At 34.8% G+C, this 24119-nt stretch overlaps 5 protein-coding genes across 5 annotated transcripts; all 5 read right to left on the bottom strand.

Moving 5' to 3' along the window:
• Positions 1 to 2725: 2725 nt before the first annotated feature.
• On the bottom strand, positions 2726 to 3601 carry LOC108212142 (RNA polymerase II C-terminal domain phosphatase-like 4). Its single transcript, XM_064089763.1, has one exon. It carries the CDS (start codon positions 3599 to 3601, stop codon positions 2726 to 2728), a length of 876 nt encoding a protein of 291 aa, XP_063945833.1.
• A 3893-nt stretch (positions 3602 to 7494) lies between these two features.
• Positions 7495 to 8370, bottom strand: LOC108212144 (RNA polymerase II C-terminal domain phosphatase-like 4). The gene has a single exon (XM_017383875.2). The coding sequence runs from the start codon at positions 8368 to 8370 to the stop codon at positions 7495 to 7497; it is 876 nt and encodes a 291-aa protein (XP_017239364.2).
• A 2566-nt stretch (positions 8371 to 10936) lies between these two features.
• LOC108212145 (RNA polymerase II C-terminal domain phosphatase-like 4) lies at positions 10937 to 11812 on the bottom strand. Its single transcript, XM_017383876.2, has one exon. It carries the CDS (start codon positions 11810 to 11812, stop codon positions 10937 to 10939), a length of 876 nt encoding a protein of 291 aa, XP_017239365.2.
• A 4873-nt stretch (positions 11813 to 16685) lies between these two features.
• Positions 16686 to 17808, bottom strand: LOC108212146 (RNA polymerase II C-terminal domain phosphatase-like 4). Its single transcript, XM_017383877.2, has one exon. The coding sequence runs from the start codon at positions 17806 to 17808 to the stop codon at positions 16933 to 16935; it is 876 nt and encodes a 291-aa protein (XP_017239366.2). The 3' UTR covers positions 16686 to 16932.
• Positions 17809 to 22388: 4580 nt separating this feature from the next.
• LOC108212147 (RNA polymerase II C-terminal domain phosphatase-like 5) lies at positions 22389 to 23171 on the bottom strand. Its single transcript, XM_064089764.1, has one exon. The coding sequence runs from the start codon at positions 23169 to 23171 to the stop codon at positions 22389 to 22391; it is 783 nt and encodes a 260-aa protein (XP_063945834.1).
• Positions 23172 to 24119: the final 948 nt, after the last annotated feature.

Consider the following 24119-nt stretch of genomic DNA (forward strand, 5'->3'; position numbering starts at 1 on the left):
TATTAACCTTGTTGCAGGACCGGCCCAACTCAATATGAGACCCTAAGCAAGATTTTAATGGAGGCCCTTTTCTATATATAAAAATATTTTTATTTCATTTATTATATAAATTTATATATTATTTGTAATAATTTTTATGTAATACTTATTTTTATATTTGAAATAATTTATATTTTAGATTCTTGTAAAATAATTATACATAAAAATTATTTATGAGAATATAATATATATATATATATAATTATATTTACATTTTAACACAAAATTTATACATCATTTTATATATTGTTCTTTTTATTTTTTTAGATTAATTAGTATATTAATATAACATTTAACTAATTAAATTTTAAAAAAAATATTATAACATAGAAATCACATAATTTATAATAACGTAAAATTTATGAAAAACAAAAAACAGATATTTTTTATTTAAACAGTATGTTTATTAAATTTATTAAGCACTTACACATATCACTGAAAAATTTGAAATCATTCGCTTCATCTATTTCTCATTTTTTAATTAATCTTATTCATATTTATTAATATATTATTATTATATATTCTTTTTAAGTACAATAATCCATATTTATTTTAAATATTTCTTTCGTTAATACAGATCAAAGTTTATCTATTACTCCCTCCGTCCCTTTTTATTTGTCCATTTTGGAAAAAAAAACACATACCAAGGAATAATTGATTGTATAAATTTTTTCATTAAATACCTCTAATTAATATCTTGAAAATGGTGGAATACCCCTACTTTATGTCTTGAAAACATGCCTTGAAAATTGAAATTATGGAGATAAATTTGAAAAACTATCATTAAATTAGTTTTGAAAGTATAAATGGACAGATAAATAGGGACAAATTTTTACTTCCAAAGTGGACAGATAAATAGGGAGGGAGAGAGTATAACCTAAACATATATATATAAAATTATAAAAATTTGAGCCCTCTTTAGGGTTTGGGGCCTAAGCAACCGCTTAGTTAGTTTTGCTGTAGAGCCGTCCCTGCTTGTTGTCAACACCATCCGGTCCAGCATTGTAGCCTTGTTCAAGGATTGTAAAATCGAATCCACCTTAACAACAGGCCTAGCAATCGTCGCACAATCACACACAGATTCAAAGCAATACTTTAACTACTTCATTTGGTATCTGGGATCAAACACAACAGCTATAAACTATGCATAACTGCGTATTGATTATCTGCATTGCCCCAGTACTAATCATACCATACACGTCAGCTAAATTATTCAAGTGAGTGAATCTCACAGATTTCGTGATAAAAATAATTTGAGGTTACGTGCAAAGTGCCACTGAACTTTAAGGTACTTCACAGAAATTAGCTTGGAATTTCACTAAAATGGAGGCAGATTGGGTTGTCTATCAAATGTCTCTCCAACATTCAAAATGCATTGAACAGTTGGATAGCATACAGTAGCAAAAAACTAAGCATACATCAATATATATAGGTCCAGGTCCCCAGCATATGATTGCTCGGGACGACTTAAACAACCTACACACTTTCAGTCGTTGGATGCAAGGATAGACACTTTCAGTCTTTGTATCGGCTCTTAAATTAGCCGGGCAGACGTGAGTAGACGTCTGACACAGACTTCAAATTCCCAGATTTTCTTTTCTGCACTGGACTATCATGAGTTAATAAACACTTCACTCCAACAAATCTTTTGGTGGTGTCCATGATTCTTCTTGTGAATTTCACAACAATGGCACAGAAACAATAAACCACCTATTTGTCGAGTGCCCCTTTGCTCAGTTTCTTTATAAATCTATAACTCAAGGCTAACACAGCACCATTCATGATTCCTGGGACAAAAATTTGATTCCTTTTGCCCTCATAATATAACATAATCCATTCGAGTATTTATTAGTTTAAGTGGGATATTACTTGATGGCGAAAGAGAAGCACAGGTTTCACCGAGAATAACTCCTGCTCCACAATTTTAGCAGCTCAGAACCTTAACATTATAAAATGTATACTTTTGTCCTCCAGATGGCACCAAAAAGAAAGTGCCAAGTCTTGGAAATGAGTGATTTATTTTCCTTTCATCATCTCTGGACCTTAACAGAGCAATTTGTTGGTAAAAGCTGATTTTCTGCAGATCCCAAACACAAGCCTCGATAATAAAGCCACACAGGATGATTCTCTTACGCCATTAAATTGTGAAAGACGGAGAAGAGGGATGGGAAAAAGGTTAAACCTCAATACTGTGAAGTGACCAATTCTCCGAAAATCCAGAGGTTTTAATTGGAGGGCTTACCAGGATCATATAGAATTCTAACATTGCCAACTACACAGGAGATATGAAGTTCTGCCATACTTATTAAATCAAGAATTTTGAAAGAATCATCTAAAATAAAAGATCTTTATAAACAGTTTTGAACACAACAATACATTATACTCTACAACGTTTCATGACAAGCTTACAATACTAATCAAAGATATCGTCATTCATAAAAACACACTGATTCTGAAATTCCGGAGACTATATACACTTTCTACTACCAAATTCATCCAAACCTATATAAAGTGCCTGAAGATTAAAATCAAAACATTTACTACTTCAACAAAACGTTCAGTAGCTGCAATTACACCATCTCTCCATAATAAAACCAAAGAACAGTGTATATCCTCTTCACTAAATTAAATCTCCTGTTTTGTAGAAATTCAAATAAAAATGTTGTGTTGATCAGACTTCAGAATACTAGCATATCCTCTGCCTTTTAGTAACCCTTGAACATTCTTCCTCTACCCTCGAAAGCTTCCAAAATCCCATAGCAGATGAACAAGTCTCCGTCCCAACTTCCTGCTGCCCCTTATCACTGATAAAATCCTCCCAATGATTCTGCACCAGCTCCCTCACATCGCCTTCCTTACAACGATCATACCACTCAAAATAAACGTAGTGCAGCTTCTTAAGCACTTTAAGCGCAAACTTCAAACCCCCTGCTCCCTCCCTTTCATCTCTCCCCCCTCTCACAAAATACTTATACCTGTCAATCAAAATCAAATTCTTCGAATTCCTCTTCCACACCCTCTCGGTATCATCTAAAACAAGAACAATGCTCGGATCAACAGGCACGACATCCAGCCCCTTCTCTCCCTTTACAGTACAATCCTCCCTCGTAATCACCCTCTTGCCAAAATAGATGCCTTGAGGGTCAAGAAACTCCTCAACAATATGCAGAGCATACTCGCGTGACCCCATAGTGTACACATACAGCTGGAACATCTCACTCGCCTCTTGCAAGAAGCGTCGAACAAAAGGCCTCAACTTAGTCACCATCGGCTCTCCAGGCAACTTCCATGCAAACATATCATCACCCCGATAAAGACTAATCTCTGATTTCTGCTCGGGTGAAAGCTTGGCAAGATTCTTAGTGTGCAGAAGAGTATGATCCAAATCCAAGACCAAACAGAGCTTCCTTAGACTTCGTAACTTGAGCAACTCAATTTTCTTGATACTCTCGACTTGATCCACCTCCATCTTTAGCCCTTCCAGCAAATAGTTGAATGCAATTGTTTGTTTAGCAACCGAACTGATTTCTTCTCCTCGAAACTTAAGCCTCAAAACCCTCATGATTTTCAAAACCCTAGGACGTATGATAGTAAAAAGATGCAATAGATTAGTGAACACGCAATGGAGAGTTTAAGATAACTATATATATATATATATATATGCGAGTGAGCCGAGATGCAACACTCCTCAACACAATTTGATTTTATAATCCTTGCAGATTTCGAATTTAGTTAGCATACTTAATAAATTTTTTAATCCTAACAAATTTTAGCGGTTTTTTCGAAAATATCTAAAATTTCTTTTTTTATAATATGCCATCGTTATTAATATTTTACAATGATACAAAATTTTAATTTTTATATGATATTCAATTTTAAAACTTAATTAATCAAAATCAACAACAAAATAATCTTAAATTTGATAATTAAATTCATCTTTGATTGCGAGGTAAGTTGGTTAACAAGTTGAAACAGTTAAATTAAATTCCAACAAAAACAATTTCATCTATCTTTAAAACAATTAAAGAAAAATTACATGTGATTGTTTTGGCTGCAAAACATATTTTCAAACACATTGGGCTGTAAATCGATAGAGAATATCCGGTATCTCGGCTCATATCCAGCTCGAAAATATAATACATGTCTTACATTCGTTTTGAAAACGATTCAAATCTGGCAGAAAAATTAAACCCGTATAATATATGATCCCGAATACGAGCACACATATACCCGCTCGGATTCGGTCTCATATATTTTTTCATAATATGATCCTACCCAAATAACCGAATATGATCCATGCTTCATATTCGATTCAAACTCATATACATATTATATTTTAACACCATCATATTTGCAAGTAAATAGTCATCATTTTATAAAATTTTAATATCTTATTTAAGTTTATATCTTCATAAAATATGATTTATTTAATGTGATCAGGCTTATTATCTTCATATATATTTAATAAATGATATATACCAACATATAACTATAAGTTTTAATTTAAAATTATCATACTTTATAATGTTATGTTTACTTGGACTTAATGATAATTATTTGAACAACTGAAATAATAATGATATTTAATGTTAGTGGATCATATCCGGTTCATATTCGATGGATCATAAACTACCCGGTTAAAAAATAGAAAATACGATACTGGATCATATCCGGTTCAGATCCGAATCTCAAATACCCGGGATCAGTTTATATCCGAATAAAACGATCCCGGATCCAAATCCAGTACTTGAGCAGAGAGGTACCGGGATCACCGGATCATTTTACAAACTACTAACACAACCTGGAATAACCCAACATTTCATTACATGATCTAATACACAATTCCACACCACTTATCCGGAATGGATACACAGATTCAGAGCTATCATAGAGTTCATTACTCCCTCCGTCTCAATTTATAGGTCTATTTTGGAAAAAAAATTTGTCTCAAAATACTTGTCCCTCTCTTCAATACAAATTTATCTACATAGTAATTGTGATTTTTTTGAAAATCAACACTATTCTCATTTCTCAATGCACTAAATCCCTATATTTATTGTGATTTCTTTGAAACTCAACTATATTCTCACTTATCAATGCACTAATTAATGATACATGAGATAAGATTCTATCTGACCAATTTTTTTCTTAATATGTGTGTTTATTCCAAAATGGACCTATAAATTGAGACGGAGGGAGTATTCTATAAGGGTTACACAGTATTAATTATGCATTATTGTATAAAGAATCCCAGTATAAAAGAATTTCATCATATGAACTATTCCCTCCATTCCAAATTAGATGAGTTTGTTGACTTCGGACACACACTTCAAAGTTCATTGACCGCATAGCTACATTATTTATTTTTAAAATTTTATTTTTGCAAATAAAAATTTAAACGTGAAATGTTCGTTTACACAAGAAAAATTATGAAAATAAATTTCGGAACTAGACGGTGAATGTATCTTAAGTTACGTGCCCAAAGTCAACTAACTTATCTAATTTGGAATGGAGGGGTATCACCTGCCAGCAAAAATCTCATAGTATCTCATAAAAACACATCTCATATATATATAACCTACTGATCAAACATAAACTATGCATAACTGTATATTACTAACCTTATTGTCAACACCATCCGGTCCAGCATTGTAGCATTGTTCAAGGATTGCAAAATCGAATCCACCTTAACAACAGGCCTAGCCATCGTCGCACAATCACACACAGATTCGAAGCAATACTTTACTACTTCATTTGGTATCTGGGATCCAACACAACAGCTATAAACTATGCATAACTGCGTATTAATTATCTGCATTGCCCCAGTACTAATCATACTTCTCCGTCATACACATCAGCTAAATTATTCAAGTGAATCTCAAAGAGTTCGTGATAAAATAATTTGATGTTACGTGCAAAGTGCCACTGAACTTTAAGGTAACTTCACAGAAATTAGCTAGGAATTTCACAAAAACGGAGGCAGATTGGGTTGTCTATCATATGTCTCTCCAACATTCAAAATGCATTGAACAGTTGGATAGCATACAGTAGCAAAACTAAGCATACAAATATATATGATAAAATTTTAAATAGAACAAAACAGTTTGTAATTATGGTGCTGGTTTACAGAAGATGCTCATGAGACACATGCTAGTATCCGGGATAGTCAAACAGATAAAACCCTCAAATCTTTATGCACAAATGAGTATGGCAAGGGAAGCCATTTCCTAACTCAAATCTTTGTATCGGCTCTCAAATTAGCCGGGAAGACGTCTGACACAAACTTCAAATTCCCAGATTTTCTTTTCTGCACTGGACTATCATGAGCTAATAAACACTTCACTCCAACAAATCATTTGGTGGTGTTATGATTCTTCTTGTGAATTTCTCAACAAAGGGACAGAAACAATAAACCACCTATTTGTCGATTGCCCCTTTGCTCAGTTTTTTTATAAATCTATAACTCAAGGCTAACACAGCACCATTCATGATTCCTGAGACAAAAATTTGACGAGTTTGATTCATTTTGCCCTCTTAATATAAAATAATCCATTCGAGTATTTATTAGTTTAAGTGGGATTTTACTTGATGGCGAAAGAGAAGCAACAGGTTTCACCGAGAATAACTCCTGCTCCACAATTTTAGCAGCTCAGAACCTTAACACTATAAAATGTATACTTTTGTCCTCCAGATGGCACCAAAAAGAAAGTGCCAAGTCTTGCAAATGAGTGATTTATTTTCCTTTCTCCATCTCAGGACCTTAACAGAGCAATTTGTTGGTAAAAGCTGATTTTCTGCAGATCCCAAACACAAGTCTCAATAATAAAGCCACACAGGATGATGCTCTTAAGCCACTAAATTGTGAAAGACGGAGAAGAGGGATGGGAAAAAAATTAACCCTCAATACTGTTAAGTGACCAATTCTCCGAAAACCTCGAGGTTTTAAGAGGAGGGCTTACCAGGATCATAATTGAATTCTAACATTGCCAACTACACAGGAGATATGAAGTTCTGCCTTATTTATTAAAGCAACAATTTTGGAAGAATCGTCTAAAATATTAAGAGATCTTTATAAACAATTTTGAACACAACAATACATTATACTCTTTGCTCAAAAAAAAAACAATACATTATACTCTACAATGCTTCATGACAAGCTTACAATACTAATAAAAGATATCATCATTCATAAAAACACACCGATTCTGAAATTCGTGAGACTTTATACACTTTCTACTACCAAATTCATCAAAACTTATATAAAGTGCCTGAAGATTAAAACCAAAACTTTTCCTACTTCAACAAAACGTTCAGTAGCTGCAATTACACCATCGCTCCATAATAAAACCAAAGAATTAACAGTGTGTATCCTCTTCACTAAATCAGATCTCCTGTTTCATACAAATTCATATGAACAAGTTGTATTTTCCACTCTGCTGATCAGACTTCAGAATACTAGCATATCCTCTGCCTTTTAGTGACCCTTGAACATTCTTCCTCTACCCTCGAAAGCTTCCAAAATCCCATAGCAGATGAACAAGTCTCCGTCCCAACTTCCTGCTTCCCCTCATCATAGATAAAATCCTCCCAGTGATTCTGCACCAGCTCTCTCACATCGCCTTCCTTACAACGATCATACCACTCAAAATAAACATAGTGCAGCTTCTTAAGCACTTCAAGCGCAAACCTCAACTCCCCTGCTTCCTCACTTTCATCTCTCCCCCCTTTTACAAAATACTCATACCTTTCAATCAAAATCAAATTCTTCGAATTCCTCTTCCACACCCTCTCGGTATCATCCAAAACAAGAACAATGCTCGGATCAACAGGCACGACATCCAGCCCCTTCTCTCCCTTAACAGTACAGTCCTCCCTCGTAATCACCCTCTTGCCAAAATAGATGCCTTGAGGGTCAAGAAACTCCTCAACAATATGCAGAGCATACTCGCGTGACCCCATAGTGTACACATACAGCTGGAACATCTCACTCGCCTCTTGCAAGAAACGTCGAACAAAAGGCCTCAACTTAGTCACCATCGGCTCTCCAGGCAACTTCCATGCAAACATATCATCACCCCGATAAAGACTAATCTCTGATTTCTGCTCGGGTGAAAGCTTGGCAAGATTCTTAGTGTGCAGAAGAGTATGATCCAAATCCAAGACCAAACAGAGCTTCCTTAGACTTCGTAACTTGAGCAACTCAATTTTCTTGATACTCTCGACTTGATCCACCTCCATCTTTAGCCCTTCCAGCAAATAGTTGAATGCAATTGTTTGTTTCGCAACCAAACTGATTTCTTCTCCTCGAAACTTCAACCTCAAAACCCTCATGATTTTCAAAACCCTAGGATCGTATGATAGTAAAGAGATGCAATAGATTAGTGAACACGCAATGGAGAGTTTAAGATTACTAACTATATATGCGAGTGATCAGCCGGTCACACTCCTCAACACAATATGATTTTATAATCCTTGCAGACTTCGAACTTAGTTAGCATACTTAATAAATCTTTTAATCCTAACAAATTTTAGCGGTTTTTTCGAAAATATCTAAAACATTTTTTTTATAGGGAAAATAGATTTTTTTGCCATCGTTATTAATATATTTTACAATGATACAAAATTTCCTAACTCAAATCTTTGTATCGGCTCTCAAATTATCCGGGAAGACGTCTGACACAAACTTCAAATTCCCAGATTTTCTTTTCTGCACTGGACTATCATGAGTTAATAAACACTTCACTCCAACAAATCTTTTGGTCGTGTCCATGATTCTTCTGGTGAATTTCACAACAATGGCACAGAAACAATAAACAAAAATTTGATGAATTTGATTCCTTTTGCCCTCATAATATAAAATAATCCATTCGAGTATTTATTAGTTTAAGTGGGATTTTACTTGATGGCGAAAGAGAAGCAACAGGTTTCACCGAGAATAACTCCTGCTCCACAATTTTAGCAGCTCAGAACCTTAACATTATAAAATGTATACTTTTGTCCTCCAGATGGAACCAAAAAGAAAGTGCCAAGTCTTGGAAATGAGTGATTTATTTTCCTTTCTCCATCTCTGGACCTTAACAGAGCAATTTGTTGGTAAAAGCTGATTTTCTGCAGATCCCAAACACAAGACTCAATAATAAAGCCACACAGGATGATTAAGAATAATAATTATGCAGTAAATATCCCTGTCAGATCTCTATTTTCCTACCGGTATAATTATATGTTGTTTAATGTTATCACTTTCTTCAGATGTCAACTCGTCAAATACACAGCAACGGGTTGATCTCATATAGCAAATTGGCCGGTTAGACGGAGGTCCGGTATAGAGGAGAGCATGCAGGAGGATGGATGATTTATCAGGACTCAAAAGTTAAAGGTAGTTAAATATATTTATATTTTATCGCACTCATTTTTATATTTTAATTATTTTTTAAGACTTTAAAAATACAGTTTTATAATTTATATTTAAAATTTTCTGTTTCTGAATAAAAATTTAGATAATAAAATTTTATTCAGAAAATAAAATTTTAAAACAATTTATAAAATTATATTTTACAACAGACTTAAAACATGTGTCTACTCTTATAATATACTTCTCCCGAGACAAAAGAAAGAAGCATTTGTGAAGATTTTTTCTAGAAAAATGACGGTATAAACTTTGTGTAGTTTCTTGTGATTGTGTGTGTGTTCATAGTTCATGTGTACTGCCTGAATATTTTTAGTCTATTTAGGTTTTTCCTTTGAGTAATTTTTAACGCAACCTGGAAAAACCTACCATTTCATTACATGATCTCATACACATTTCCACACCACTTGTCCGGAATGGATACACAGATTCAAAGCTGTCATAGAATTCATTATTCTACAAGGGTTACACAGTATTCATTATGCATTATTGTATAATGAATCCCAGTATTTAAAGAGCACCAGACCAACTGTGAACTATGAAAGAATTTCATCGTATGACTATCACCTGCCAGCAAAAATCTCATGAAAACACATCTCATCAGACATACTGTACACATAACCTACTGATCAAACATAAACTATGCTTAACTGCGTATTACTAAGCTTTTTGTCAACACCATCCGATTGAACCCGAGTTTGAGTTTGAGCTCTCATATCATGTTAAGTGACCAATTCTCCCAAAATCTCAAAAGTTTGGAAGAGGGCTTCTGATGATCATATTGTATTCTACAAACTGCATATTATCTGCATTGCCCCAGTACTAATCATACTAGCAGCAATGAGAGATAGTAAAGGATCATTCACATCAGCTAAATCATTCATGTGAGAGTGAATCTCAAAGATTTCATGATAAACATAATTTGACACAAGTCTCAGTAATAAAGCCACACATGATGATGCTATTGAGCCAGTAAATTGTGAAAGACGGAGAAGAGAGATGGGGGAAAAAAACAATTAACCCTCAATACCAGGGGATCAAGCTAAAGTAATTAATGGATCTACCATTGCCAACTACACAGGAGATATGAAGTTTTGCCAATCTTCTAAAGCAAGAATTTTGGAAGAATAGTCTAAAATAACAGATCTCTTTATAAACAGATTTGAACAAAACAATACATTATACTCTACAATGTTTCATGACAAGCTTACAATACTAATCTACCTTGACAGCACATCTACTCTGAAATTCCCGAGATCATATACACTTTCCACTACCAAATTCATTAAACTTATACAAAGTGCCTGAAGATTAAAACCAAAACTTTTACTACTTCAACAAAACGATCAGTAGCTGCAATTACACCATCTCTCCATAATAAAACCAAAGAATTAACAGTGTATATCCTCTTCACTAAATTAAATCTCCTGTTTCGTAGAAATTCAAATAAAAAAGTTGTATTATCCACTCTGTTGATCAGACTTCAGAATACTAGCATATCCTCTGCCTTTTAGTAACCCTTGAAAATTCTTCCTCTACCCTCGAAAGCTTCCAAAATCCCATAGCAGATGAACAAGTCTCCGTCCCAACTTCCTGCTTCCCCTCATCACTGATAAAATTCTCCCAATGATTCTGCACCAGCTCCCTCACATCGCCTTCCTTACAACGATCATACCACTCAAAATAAACATAGTGCAGCTTCTTAAGCACTTTAAGCGCAAACCTCAAACCCCCTGCTTCCTCACTTTCATCTCTCCCCCCTTTCACAAAATACTTATACCTGTCAATCAAAATCAAATTCTTCGAATTCCTCTTCCACACCCTCTCGGTATCATCCAAAACAAGAACAATGCTCGGATCAATAGGCACGACATCCAGCCCCTTCTCTCCCTTAACAGTACAATCCTCCCTCGTAATCACCCTCTTGCCAAAATAGATGCCTTGAGGGTCAAGAAACTCCTCAACAATATGCAGAGCATACTCGCGTGACCCCATAGTGTACACATACAGCTGGAACATCTCACTCGCCTCTTGCAAGAAGCGTCGAACAAAAGGCCTCAACTTAGTCACCATCGGCTCTCCAGGCAACTTCCATGTAAACATATCATCACCCCGATAAAGACTAATCTCTGATTTCTGCTCGGGTGAAAGCGTGGCAAGCTTCTTGGTGTGCAGAAGAGTATGATCCAAATCCAAGACCAAACAGAGCTTCCTTAGACTTCGTAACTTAAGCAACTCAATTTTCTTGATACTCTCGACTTGATCCACCTCCATCTTTAGCCCTTCCAGCAAATAGTTGAATGCAATTGTTTGTTTCGCAACCAAACTGATTTCTTCTCCTCGAAACTTCAACCTCAAAACCCTCATGATTTTCAAAACCCTAGGATCGTATGATAGTAAAAAGATGCAATAGATTAGTGAACACGCAATGGAGAGTTTAAGATAACTATATATATATATGCGAGTGATCAGCCAAGCGGTCACACTACTCCTCAACACAATATGATTTTATAATCCTTGCAGACTTCGAACTTAGTTAGCATACTTAATAAATCTTTTAATCCTAACAAATCTTAGCGGTTCTTTCGAAAATATCTAAATTTTTTTTTTTTGTAATATGCCATCGTTATTAATATATTTTACAATGATACAAAATTTTAATTTTTATACGATATTCAATTTTAGAACTTAACTAGGGAATAAAGTCACGCTTCGCGGCGGCGTTATAAATTTTTTATATATTTTGATACGAATTAATATTATAATTGCATAAAAGTTATTTTGAGTCATGTTTCCGTTAAACATATCATTAATAAAAAAATATTATAATTAATATAAAAATTTGTTTAAGTGGCCCTCCTGTCAAACATAATACTAATAAAAAAATTGTTTGAACCGCCCTCCCATCAAAAATAATATTAATCAATAATTATTATAATTATAATCAAATTAAATATAATAATATAGATAAAAATTAATGCGATTGTTTTGGCTGCAAAACATACTCCCTCCGTCCCTCTCAATTGTTTACATTGGAGGGGGACACGGAGACCAAAACAGTACATAAAAAATGAGTAAAGTTAGATGAAAAGTGGGTAAAGTGATGGGATCTATCAATATTTAATAATAAATTTGAGATAGTCGAAGAAAGTAGTGGCTGTAATAGTAGTTTTTATTGTTAAATATGAGATAGTATGAGAAGATAGTGGGTGTAATGATGGGAAAAACTTACTATTTATAGTAACGTAAAGAAATGAGAGGGACATCCCAAAATAGTACTCCCTTCATCCCAAATTAGATGAGCTCGTTGACTTCCGACACACATTTTAAAGTCTATTGACCGCATAATTATATTACTTATTTTTAAAATTTTATTTTTGCAAATAAAAATTTAAATATGAAATTTTCGCTTACAAAAGAAAATTTTAAAAAATAATTTTCGGAACTAGACGGTCAATGCACCTTAAGTTACGTGCCCAAAATCAACCAGCTCATCTAATTTGGGATGGAGGGAGTAACGGTAAACAAATGAGAGGGACAGAGGGAGTATTTTCTAACACAACCCGGAAAACATTTCATTACATACACAATTCCCCACCACTTATCCGGAATGGATACACAGATTCAGAGCTATCATAGAGTTCATTATTCTACAAAGGGTTACACAGTAATCATTCAATAGTACAGAATTTTGCACAAAATGATGTGGCAACTGTGAGGTGGGAAGTTTTAATTGGTACTATTAATGCATATACCGGGAGCCCATTTCAATCAAAAGTTGACACATACTCATTATGTGAATGTTTAACATTTTTCATTGTATAATAATGAATCCAAGTATAAAAGAATTTCATCGTATGAACTATCACCTGCCAGCAAAAATCTCATAAAAACACATCTCATATAACCTACTGATCAAACATAAACTATGCATAACTGCATATTATTAACCTTGTTGTCAGCACCATCCGGTCCAGCAATCGAATCCACCTTAACAACAAGCCTAGCAATCGTCGCACAATCACACACAGATTCATAGCAATACTTTAACTACTTCATTTGGTATATATCTGGGATCCAACACAGCAGCAATAAACTATGCATAACTGCGTATTAATTATCTGCATTGCCCCAGTACTAATCATACTTCTCCGTCATACACATCAGCTAAATTATTCAAGTGAATCTCACAGAGTTCGTGATAGAATAATTTGATGTTACGTGCAATGTGCCACTGAACTTTAAGGTAACTTTACAGAAATCAGCTCGGAATTTCACAAAAACGGAGACAGATTGGGTTGTCTATCAAATGTCTCTCCAACATTCAAAATGCGTTGAGCAGTTAGATAGCATACAGTAGCAAAACAAAGCATACATCAATATTACAACTGAGTATGGTCAGGGAAGCCAAACAGATAAACAACTGAATAGAGCACCACGAGCAAACGGATTTTTGGTATTTATGCACAAATAAGTATGGCAAGGGAAGCCATTTCCTAACTCAAATCTTTGTATCGGCTCTCAAATTATCCGGGCAGACATCTGACGCAAACTTCAAATTCCCAGATTTTCTTTTCTGCACTGGACTATCATGAGCTAATAAACACTTCACTCAAACAACTCTTTTGGTCGTGTCCATGATTCTTCTTGTGAATTTCGCAACCATGGCACAAAAACAATAAACCACCTATTTGTCGATTGCCCCTTTGCTCAGTTTTTCATGATTCCTGGGATAAAAATTTGATTCCTTTTGCCCTCATAATATAAAATAATCCATTCGAGTATTTTTTTTTTTTGCTAAGTAATGATGAAATAGATCAAAGATGATTACAAGAAGGGAAAGTCCCCACAAAACAACTATGCAGTAATATATGCTGCACAGTAGCTAAAGGCAATACATGCTCCAAGATTTAAAATAACTAAGTCTAAACAAGACCAGCAACAAGAACAGCCGAGAATTCAAGCCAAATGCTAAGAAAGCATAGAAGCTACAGTAGGATCTCTCCGGATTTCTCTGTGGAATGCGGGTGAGGAATATAGTTTTTCTCTTATTCTGCATCTGATATTGTGGATTAGGCTCGTAAGGCTGCAACGCACATTTCGGTGGATTCTGTTGTTTCTTTCAGTCCAGATTGCATAGAAGGCAGCAGAAAGATAAAGAATAAAAAATGTCCTTTTCCAAGCCATGGTTTGCAGATGATATAAACCGTCCCTCTTTGAAATCATTCCAGCTTAAATTGAGAACCCCAGGGCACGCAAGAAAAATGATACGGGAATAGTGGCAATCAGCAAATAAGTGAGAATGAGATTCGAGATGAGTAGCACAGAGAACACAAGTGAAATCAGTGTGCATTCCGAAGTGATGCATTCTGTCTTTAGTGAGAAGCCTTTCCTGAAGTATAAGCCAACAAGTATCTAGGAACATAGAACTTATGCCATATGAAATCAAGCCACAGAGGTGGCTGTTTATGATCAACAATAGTTTTATATATGACAGAGATAGTGATGGGTGTAGCGATATCAAGATTCCATAAAATTTTATCAGAGCCACAAGGAGTGATCGAGCTGCATAAATTTCGAAGTTCTATGACAGATACGTGGTTGCTATCACCAAAGTCCCACTGACCATTATCGAGTAGAAATTTGATCTCATCAAGATTAGAAGATTCAAGGGTTGACCTGAGGTTATCATCGAACTGGTTAATCAGAGGGGTGCTATTACACCAGGGGTCATGCCAAAGAGAAAAAGAAGAGTTGCTGCCAACTTTATAATGGATGTGATTAAGGGCAAGGGGCCTGATCTGAAGCATTTTTCGCCAACTCCATGAGCACTTCACTTTGAAGGAATAGAAGCAGTCCAGAATCTCTTCCTTGTCAGCTCATAAGTATATAACCAATCAATCCATAAAGAAGGGACTTTGTTAATTATTCTCCATACTTGAAATATTACAGCTGCATCATTCCATTTTTGCAATGTTTTTAAAGCCCAGCCCCCCTTCCGATTTTGAATAGCAACAATGCTTCCAAGCAACTTTATGCATGCAGGTTCCTGAACTTGTACCCTTTCATAAGAACAACGATAATAAACTTTGAATTTTCTTTATCACAATATTAGGAAGGAAGACACAAGAAACCCAAAATTCTTGTACACTGGATAGCACAGATCTGATTAATTGCATTCTACCAGCTTGACTGAGGAACTTTGAAGTCCAAAGATCAATTTTCCTGCATAGTTTAGTGAGCAGAGGGGCACAATGTCTTGAGAGCAATGGGCCGGAGATCAAAGGAATGACCAGGTAAAAGAAAGGAAAAGTTCCTTCACTAAAACCAGTCAAATTTAGAGCAAAATCTTTAAATTGGGCAGAAACATTTCCAAAGAAACAGTTACACTTATCAGTATTTAACTTCAAACCCGGTATGTTGGAAAACATCTGAATTCCATCCATCAGGAGGCTGAGAGACTCACAATCACCTTTGCAGAAAAGAAGAAGATCATCCGCAAACACCAGATGGGTCAGATTTATACTTTCAGTGCGCCAGTGGTACTTGAAATTTCCTTTTAAGATGGAATTCTTCATACATGCATTCAGTACCTCCATAGCAATAACAAATAGGTAGGGAGAAAGAGGATTATTAGTTTAAGTGGGATTTTACCTGATGGCGAAAGAGAAGCACAGGTTTCACCGAGAATAACTCCTGCTCCACAATTTTAGCAGCTTAGAACCTTAACATTATACTAAAATGTATACTTTTATCCTCCAGATGGCACCAAAAAGAAAGTTCCAAGTCTTGGAAATGAGTGATTTATTTTCCTTTCTCCATTTCTGGACCTTAACAGAGCAATTTGTTGGTAAAAGCTGATTTTCTGCAGATCCCAAACACAAGCCTCAATAATAAAGCCACACAGGATGATTCTCTTAAGCCAGTAAATTGTGAAAGACGGAGAAGAGGGATGGGAAAAAAAGTTAAACCTCAATACTGTCAAGTGACCAATTCACCGAAAATCCAGAGGTTTTAATTGGAGGGCTTACCAGGATCATATAGAATTCTAACATTGCCAACTACACAGGAGATATGAAGTTCTGCCATACTTATTAAAGCAAGAATTTTGGAAGAATCATCTAAAATAAAAGATCTTTATAAACAGTTTTGAACACAACAATACATTATACTCTACAACGTTTCATGACAAGCTTACAATACTAATCAAAGATATCATCATTCATAAAAACACACTGATTCTGAAATTCCGGAGACTTTATACACTTTCTACTACCAAATTCATCCAAACTTATATAAAGTGCCTGAAGATTAAAACCAAAACATTTACTACTTCAACAAAACGTTCAGTAGCTGCAATTACACCATCTCTCCATAATAAAACCAAAGAACAGTGTATATCCTCTTCACTAAATTAAATCTCCTGTTTCGTAGCAATTCAAATAAAAAAGTTGTATTTTCCACTCTGTTGATCAGACTTCAGAATACTAGCATATCCTCTGCCTTTTAGTAACCCTTGAACATTCTTCCTCTACCCTCGAAAGCTTCCAAAATCCCATAGCAGATGAACAAGTCTCTGTCCCAACTTCTTGCTTCCCCTCATCATTGATAAAATCCTCCCAATGATTCTGCACCAGCTCTCTCACATCGCCTTCCTTACAACGATCATACCACTCAAAATAAACATAGTGCAGCTTCTTAAGCCCTTTAAGCGCAAACCTCAAACCCCCTGCTTCCTCACTTTCATCTCTCCCCCCTTTCACAAAATACTTATACCTGTCAATCAAAATCAAATTCTTCGAATTCCTCTTCCACACCCTCTCGGTATCATCTAAAACAAGAACAATGCTCGGATCAACAGGCACGACATCCAGCCCCTTCTCTCCCTTTACAGTACAATCCTCCCTCGTAATCACCCTCTTGCCAAAATAGATGCCTTGAGGGTCAAGAAACTCCTCAACAATATGCAAAGCGTAGTCGCGTGATCCCATAGTGTACACATACAACTGGAACATCTCACTCGCCTCTTGCAAGAAGCGTCGAACAAAAGGCCTCAACTTAGTCACCATCGGCTCTCCAGGCAACTTCCATGTAAACATATCATCACCCCGATAATGACTAATCTCTGATATCTGCTCGGGTGAAAGCGTGGCAAGCTTCTTGGTGTGCAGAAGAGTATGATCCAAATCCAAGACCAAACAGAGCTTCCTTAGACTTCGTAACTTGAGCAACTCAATTTTCTTGATACTCTCGACTTGATCCACCTCCATCTTTAGCCCTTCCAGCAAATAGTTGAATGCAATTGTTTGTTTAGCAACCGAACTGATTTCTTCTCCTCGAAACTTAAGCCTCAAAACCCTCATGATTTTCAAAACCCTAGGACGTATGATAGTAAAAAGATGCAATAGATTAGTGAACACGCAATGGAGAGTTTAAGATTACTAACTATATATGCGAGTGATCAGCCAAGCGGTCACACTCCTCAGCACAATATGATTTTATAATCCTTGCAGACTTCGAACTTAGTTAGCATACTTAATAAATCTTTTAATCTTAACAAATTTTAGCGGTTTTTTCGAAAATATCTAAAATATTTTTTTTTAATATGCCATCGTTATTATTAATATATTTTATAATGATAAAATTTTTTATTTTTTATACGATATTCAATTTTAGAACTTAATTAATCAAAATCAACAACAAAATAATCTTAAATTTAATAATTAAATTCATCTTTGATTGCGAGTAAGTTGGTTAACCAGTTGAACTAGTTAAATTAAATTCCACCTAAAACAACTTCAACTATTATTAAAAAAAAATTTAAAAAAATTACATGTGATTGTTTTGGCTGCAAAACATATTTGCTATTAGGGGTGTTCGCGGTGCGGGCGGCGCGGTTTTTTCCTAAAACCGCGAACCAACCCGCGTATGCGGTTTGAGAAATTTCGTAAATCGCGACCGCAACGCGTAATATAAAAACTGTGTAAATCAGAACACAAAAATGCGGTGCGGTGCGGGCCGTGCGGTTTATACATTCAAAAAGTTATATTTTTTAGTGACAATATAATTATAATTTTTTTATATGTATTTAAAAATAATTTATATATATATATATAGTTAAAATACTCACAGAATGAAATATAAACTAATATATAAGTATGATAATGATGAAGATGAAAAGATTTCAACACTAACAAATTAATTTATAGAAATTAGATATAATTATAATATTTAGTTTGTCGTCTTAGAACTAATCTTAATTTATATTGTAAAATTATTAAAATTAAGTTGAGGAACTTGAACATATATACACACACATGAGAGATAACAACATAATAAATAATCTAAATATTTGTAATTATATATAATATATTTTCATATATTAGAAAGTAGCGGTGCGGTGCGGTTTGAACCGCGCTTCTATAATGTCAAACCGCAACCCGCATCACACCGCGCGGTTTGTTGAAATATCAACCCGCAACCGCATCACGAAAATGAAAAATCACATTTTGCGGTGTGGTGCAGAGCGGCGCGGGCGATTTATACGGTGTGGGCGGCCTGGAATAACCCAACATTTCATTACATGATCTAATACACAATTCCCTGCCACTTATCCGGAATGGATACACAGATTCAGAGCTATCATAGAGTTCATTATTCTGTAAGGCCATCTCCAACAGTGGAATCGGTTGTTGGCCTAAATCTTAATTCAAATTTAGACCGAACCATCTTTCCATTCCAACAGTTTGGCCTAAATTTTGGTCCAAATTCATATATTAATATTTTATTCTTCTAACAATTTTTATATTATTATTCTAATCTTTTTAACATTAATATAATATTTCATATTAATATTAAACTCAATAAATTCATTAAATTAGAAAAACACTACATTTAAACAAAGAAAATAAAAGAAAATTTAACATTTTATTTAATCAACTAAAATAAAATTTACAAATATTCAATACTACTCCGAATTAATATATTGTTCCCACAAATGTTCAATTAATGCATCTTGAAGTGCAATATGAGCATTTTTATTTTTTTTATTTTTCGAAGTCTTCCAAGAAATTGTTGAAATCGAGCATTTTAATGAGTCGCTAATTTGAATTATTTTAAAAGTATTTAATTTTATCATTTTTCATAATTAATATATATATGATTATTTAAGTATAATGTATTAAATATAATTTATAAATATTCAATAATTATATTAACATATAATCATTTAATTAACTAAATATACAAAAGATAAAAAGTTATTATTATATTATTAAAAAGATTTAGGCCGGTGAATAGTGCCGACTTAAATTTAGGCCGGTACTGTTCACCGGCCTAAATTTGGACCAAGATTTAGGCCACTGTTGGGAGGATTTAGACCGAAACCGACCGACCCAAATTTGGACTTTTAGGCCACGGTTGAATTTGCCCTGAGGGTTACACAGTATTCATTATGCATTATTGTATAAAAAAATAGAATTTCATCGTATGAACTATCACCTGTCAGCACAAATCTCATAAAAACACATCTCATATAACCTACTTACAGTGACGGAACCAGAGGGGGCTATGGAATGCTAAAGCCCCCCTAACCTCAAAAATACAGTGTATATTTTTTTTCCAGCCCCTGCTAAATTTGTGATGTCAATATAATTTTATTAGCCCCGCTGAATTATAAATGTCATAGAGAGGGATTTAATATAAAAGAAGAAAAGAGAAGGCACTTAGTCTAAAAAGAGTCTATTTAACAAATACATTCATACAGATACACTCAGAGCAACTAGATCATGCAAACTGTATGATGCATGCTGAGTACTTTGTACATTAGAAAAATAATATAAAATATAGTTAAGAGGGAAAGTGTGCTCCTCATTGTTGAGGAAGCAAATAGAGCTCTTAAGTTCTTCAAGAGGTGCTAGGAAACATAGAGCTACTACTTTGTATCGGCTCTTTGAATTCTAGAAATTAATTTTCGAATTTCAATAACTCAAAATTGGTCTACCTTGCACAATTTTATCCAAAGGATTTCTCTTTACTAGACTTGAAGTTGTTGCCAAATCAGTTACACAATTTTATTTATGATATGAGAGCGAGATTAATTTGGATTTCAAAATATAGGAAATCTTTCTGTCATGATGGTTAAAACACAAAGACACATTGCTTATCCCTTAGTTTATCTTCTGGTTAGGTTAGCTCTGGTTTTATCGGTTGTCATTGCTATCATTGAGAGAGTTGTTTTTTTTGCTATGAAAGCAATCAAGACTTATCGGCATAATAGGATGGAAGATGCATGAATGAATGATAGTATGATGATATATATTGAGAAAGTTATTCATGCAAGTATAGATGACGAAATATTTTTAAGCTCCCTAGTTTTTAGTCCTGGTTCCGCCACTGCCTACTCATCAAACATAAACTATGCATAACTGCATATTATTAACCTTGTTGTCAACACCATCCGGTCCAGCATTGTAGCATTGTTTAAGGATTGCAAAATCGAATCCACCTTAAGAACAAGCCTAGCAATCGTCGCACAATCTCACACGGATTCAAAACAATATATATGACAAAATTTTAAATAGAACAAAACAGTTTGTAATTATGGTGCTGGTACACAGAAGATGCTCATGAGACGCATGCTAGTATCCGGGATCGTCAAACAGATAAACGACTGCATAGAGAACCACGAGCAAACAGATTTTCGGTATTTATGCACAAATGAGTATGGCAAGGGAAGCCATTTCCTAACTCAAATCTTTGTATCGGCTCTCAAATTATCCGGGCAGACGTCTGACACAAACTTCAAATTCCCAGATTTTCTTTTCTGCACTGGACTATCATGAGTTAATAAACACTTCACTCCAACAAATCTTTTGGTCGTGTCCATTATTCTTCTGGTGAATTTCACAACAATGGCACAGAAACAATAAACCACCTTTATGTCGAGTGCCCCTTTGCTCAGTTTCTATATAAATCTATAACTGAAGGCAAACACAGCACCGTTCATGATTCCTGGGACAAAAATTTGATGAATTTGATAACTTTTGCCCTCGTAATATAAAATAATCCATTCGAGTATTTATTAGTTTAAGTGGGATTTTACTTGATGGCGAAAGAGAAGCAACAGGTTTCACCGAGAATAACTCCTGCTCCACAATTTTAGCAGCTCAGAACCTTAACATTATAAAATGTATACTTTTGTCCTCCAGATGGCACCAAAAAGAAAGTGCCAAGTCTTGGAAATGAGTGATTTATTTTCCTTTCTCCATCTCTGGACCTTAACAGAGCAATTTGTTGGTAAAAGCTGATTTTCTGCAGATCCCAAACACAAGTCTCAATAATAAAGCCACACAGGATGATGCTCTTAAGCCATTAAATTGTGAAAGACGGAGAAGAAGGATGGGAAAAAAAATTAAACCTCAACACTGTTAAGTGACCAATTCTCCGAAAATCTAGAGGTTTTAATTGGAGGCTTACAAGGATCATATAGAATTCTAACATTGCCGACTACACAGGAGATATGAAGTTCTGCCATACTTATTAAAGCAACAATTTTAGAAGAATCGTCTAAAATATTAAGAGATCTTTATAAACAGTTTTGAACACAACAATATTACATTATACTCTACAATGTTTCATGACAAGCTTACAATACTAATCAAAGATATCATCATTCATAAAAACACACCGATTCTGAAATTCCCGAGACTGTATACACTTTCTAACACCAAACTTCATTAAACTTATATAAAGTGCCTGAAGATTAAAACCAAAACTTTTACTACTTCAACAAAACGTTCAGTAGCTGCAATTACACCATCTCTCCATAATAAAACCAAAGAATTAACAGTGTATATCCTCTTCACTAAATTAAATCTCCTGTTTCGTAGAAATTCATATGAACAAATTGTATTTTCCACTCTGTTGATCAGAGTTCAGATTACTAGCATATCCTCTGCCTTTTAGTAACCCTTGAACATTCTTCCTCTACCCTCGAAAGCTTCCAAAATCCCATAGCAGATGAAGAAGTCTCCGTCCCAACTTCCTGCTGCCCCTCGTCATTGATAAAATCCTCCCAATGATTCTGCACCAGCTCCCTCACATCGCCTTCCTTACAACGATCATACCACTCAAAATAAACATAGTGCAGCTTCTTAAGCACTTGAAGCGCAAACCTCAACTCCCCTGCTTCCTCACTTTCAGCTCTCCCCCCTTTTACAAAATACTCATACCTGTCAATCAAAATCAAATTCCTCGAATTCCTCTTCCACACCCTCTCGGTATCATCCAAAACAAGAACAATGCTCGGATCAACAGGCACCACATCCAGTCCCTTCTCCCCCTCAACAGTACAATCCTCCCTCGTAATCACCCTCTTGCCAAAATAGATGCCTTGAGGGTCAAGAAACTCCTCAACAATATGCAGAGCATAGTCGCGTGACCCCATAGTGTACACATACAGCTGGAACATCTCACTCGCCTCTTGCAAGAAGCGTCGAACAAAAGGCCTCAACTTAGTCACCATCGGCTCTCCAGGCAACTTCCAGGCAAACATATCATCACCCTGATAAAGACTAATCTCTGATTTTTGCTCGGGTGAAAGAGTGGCAAGATTCTTGGTGTGCAGAAGAGTATGATCCAAATCCAAGACCAAACAGAGCTTCCTTCGACTTCGTAACTTGAGCAACTCAATGTTCTTGATACTCTCGACTTGATCCACCTCCATCTCTAGCCCTTCCACCAGATAATTGAATGCAATTGTTTGTTTTTGTTTCATAACCGAACTGATTAATTTCTTCTAATCCTCGAAACTGTTTCAAAACCCTCGTATGATTTACAAAGCCCTCGTATGATTTTCAAAACCCTCGTATGATTGTAAAGAGATACAATAGATTAGTGAACACGCAATGGAGAGTTTAAGATAACTATATATTTAGTGAGCCGAGATGCAACACTACTCGACACAATAGGATTGTATAGTCCTTGCAGACTTCGAATTTAGTTAGCATTTATTATAAATCTTTTAATCCTAACAAATTTTAGTGGTTTTTTCGGAAATATCTAAAATTATATATATTTTATATAAAATCATCGTTTTTGATATATTTTACAATGATACAAAATTTTTATTTTCTATGCGAAATATTCAATTTTAGAACTTAATTAATCAAAATCAACAACAAAATAATCTTAAGTTTAATAATTAAATTCATTTTTGATTGCGAGTAAGTTGGTTAACAAGTTGAACCAGTTAAATTAAATTCCACCAAAAATAACTTCCACTATTTTTCAAAAAATAAAAAAATTACACATGTGATTGTTTTGGCTGCAAAACATATTTTCGTAAAAAAATTTGGAAAACGGTAAAACCGTTTAATATGGTATTTTTTTTTATTTTAAACATGTATTTTTGGCATATACAGTTGTACTTGGGGTAAACTGATCTGGTTATAAAAATGTACCAAAACGAAAGCCCAGACAGCGTTATGCATAATTGGCTCGCTGTGAAACTCATTCCCACAAGCCACGTGGCAAAAGACATATATGAAAGTTACCACATAACATATATATCTAAACTTAGAGGGTGAAGGAAAGGAAGAAGAGAATGGATGAAAATAAAGGGAGAACGAGAAAGGATAAGACACAGATACAATATTTACATATATAAAGCTGT

The sequence above is a fragment of the Daucus carota genome, chromosome 3, assembly GCF_001625215.2.
Source record: "Daucus carota subsp. sativus chromosome 3, DH1 v3.0, whole genome shotgun sequence".
NCBI classification, from domain to species: Eukaryota; Viridiplantae; Streptophyta; class Magnoliopsida; order Apiales; family Apiaceae; genus Daucus; species Daucus carota.

Coding starts and splice junctions, on each gene's coding strand:
- LOC108212147 (XM_064089764.1), bottom strand. CDS start 23,171: ATGGAGGTGGATCAAGTCGAGAGTATCAAGAACATTGAGTTGCTCAAG.
- LOC108212144 (XM_017383875.2), bottom strand. CDS start 8,370: ATGAGGGTTTTGAGGTTGAAGTTTCGAGGAGAAGAAATCAGTTTGGTT.
- LOC108212142 (XM_064089763.1), bottom strand. CDS start 3,601: ATGAGGGTTTTGAGGCTTAAGTTTCGAGGAGAAGAAATCAGTTCGGTT.
- LOC108212146 (XM_017383877.2), bottom strand. CDS start 17,808: ATGAGGGTTTTGAGGCTTAAGTTTCGAGGAGAAGAAATCAGTTCGGTT.
- LOC108212145 (XM_017383876.2), bottom strand. CDS start 11,812: ATGAGGGTTTTGAGGTTGAAGTTTCGAGGAGAAGAAATCAGTTTGGTT.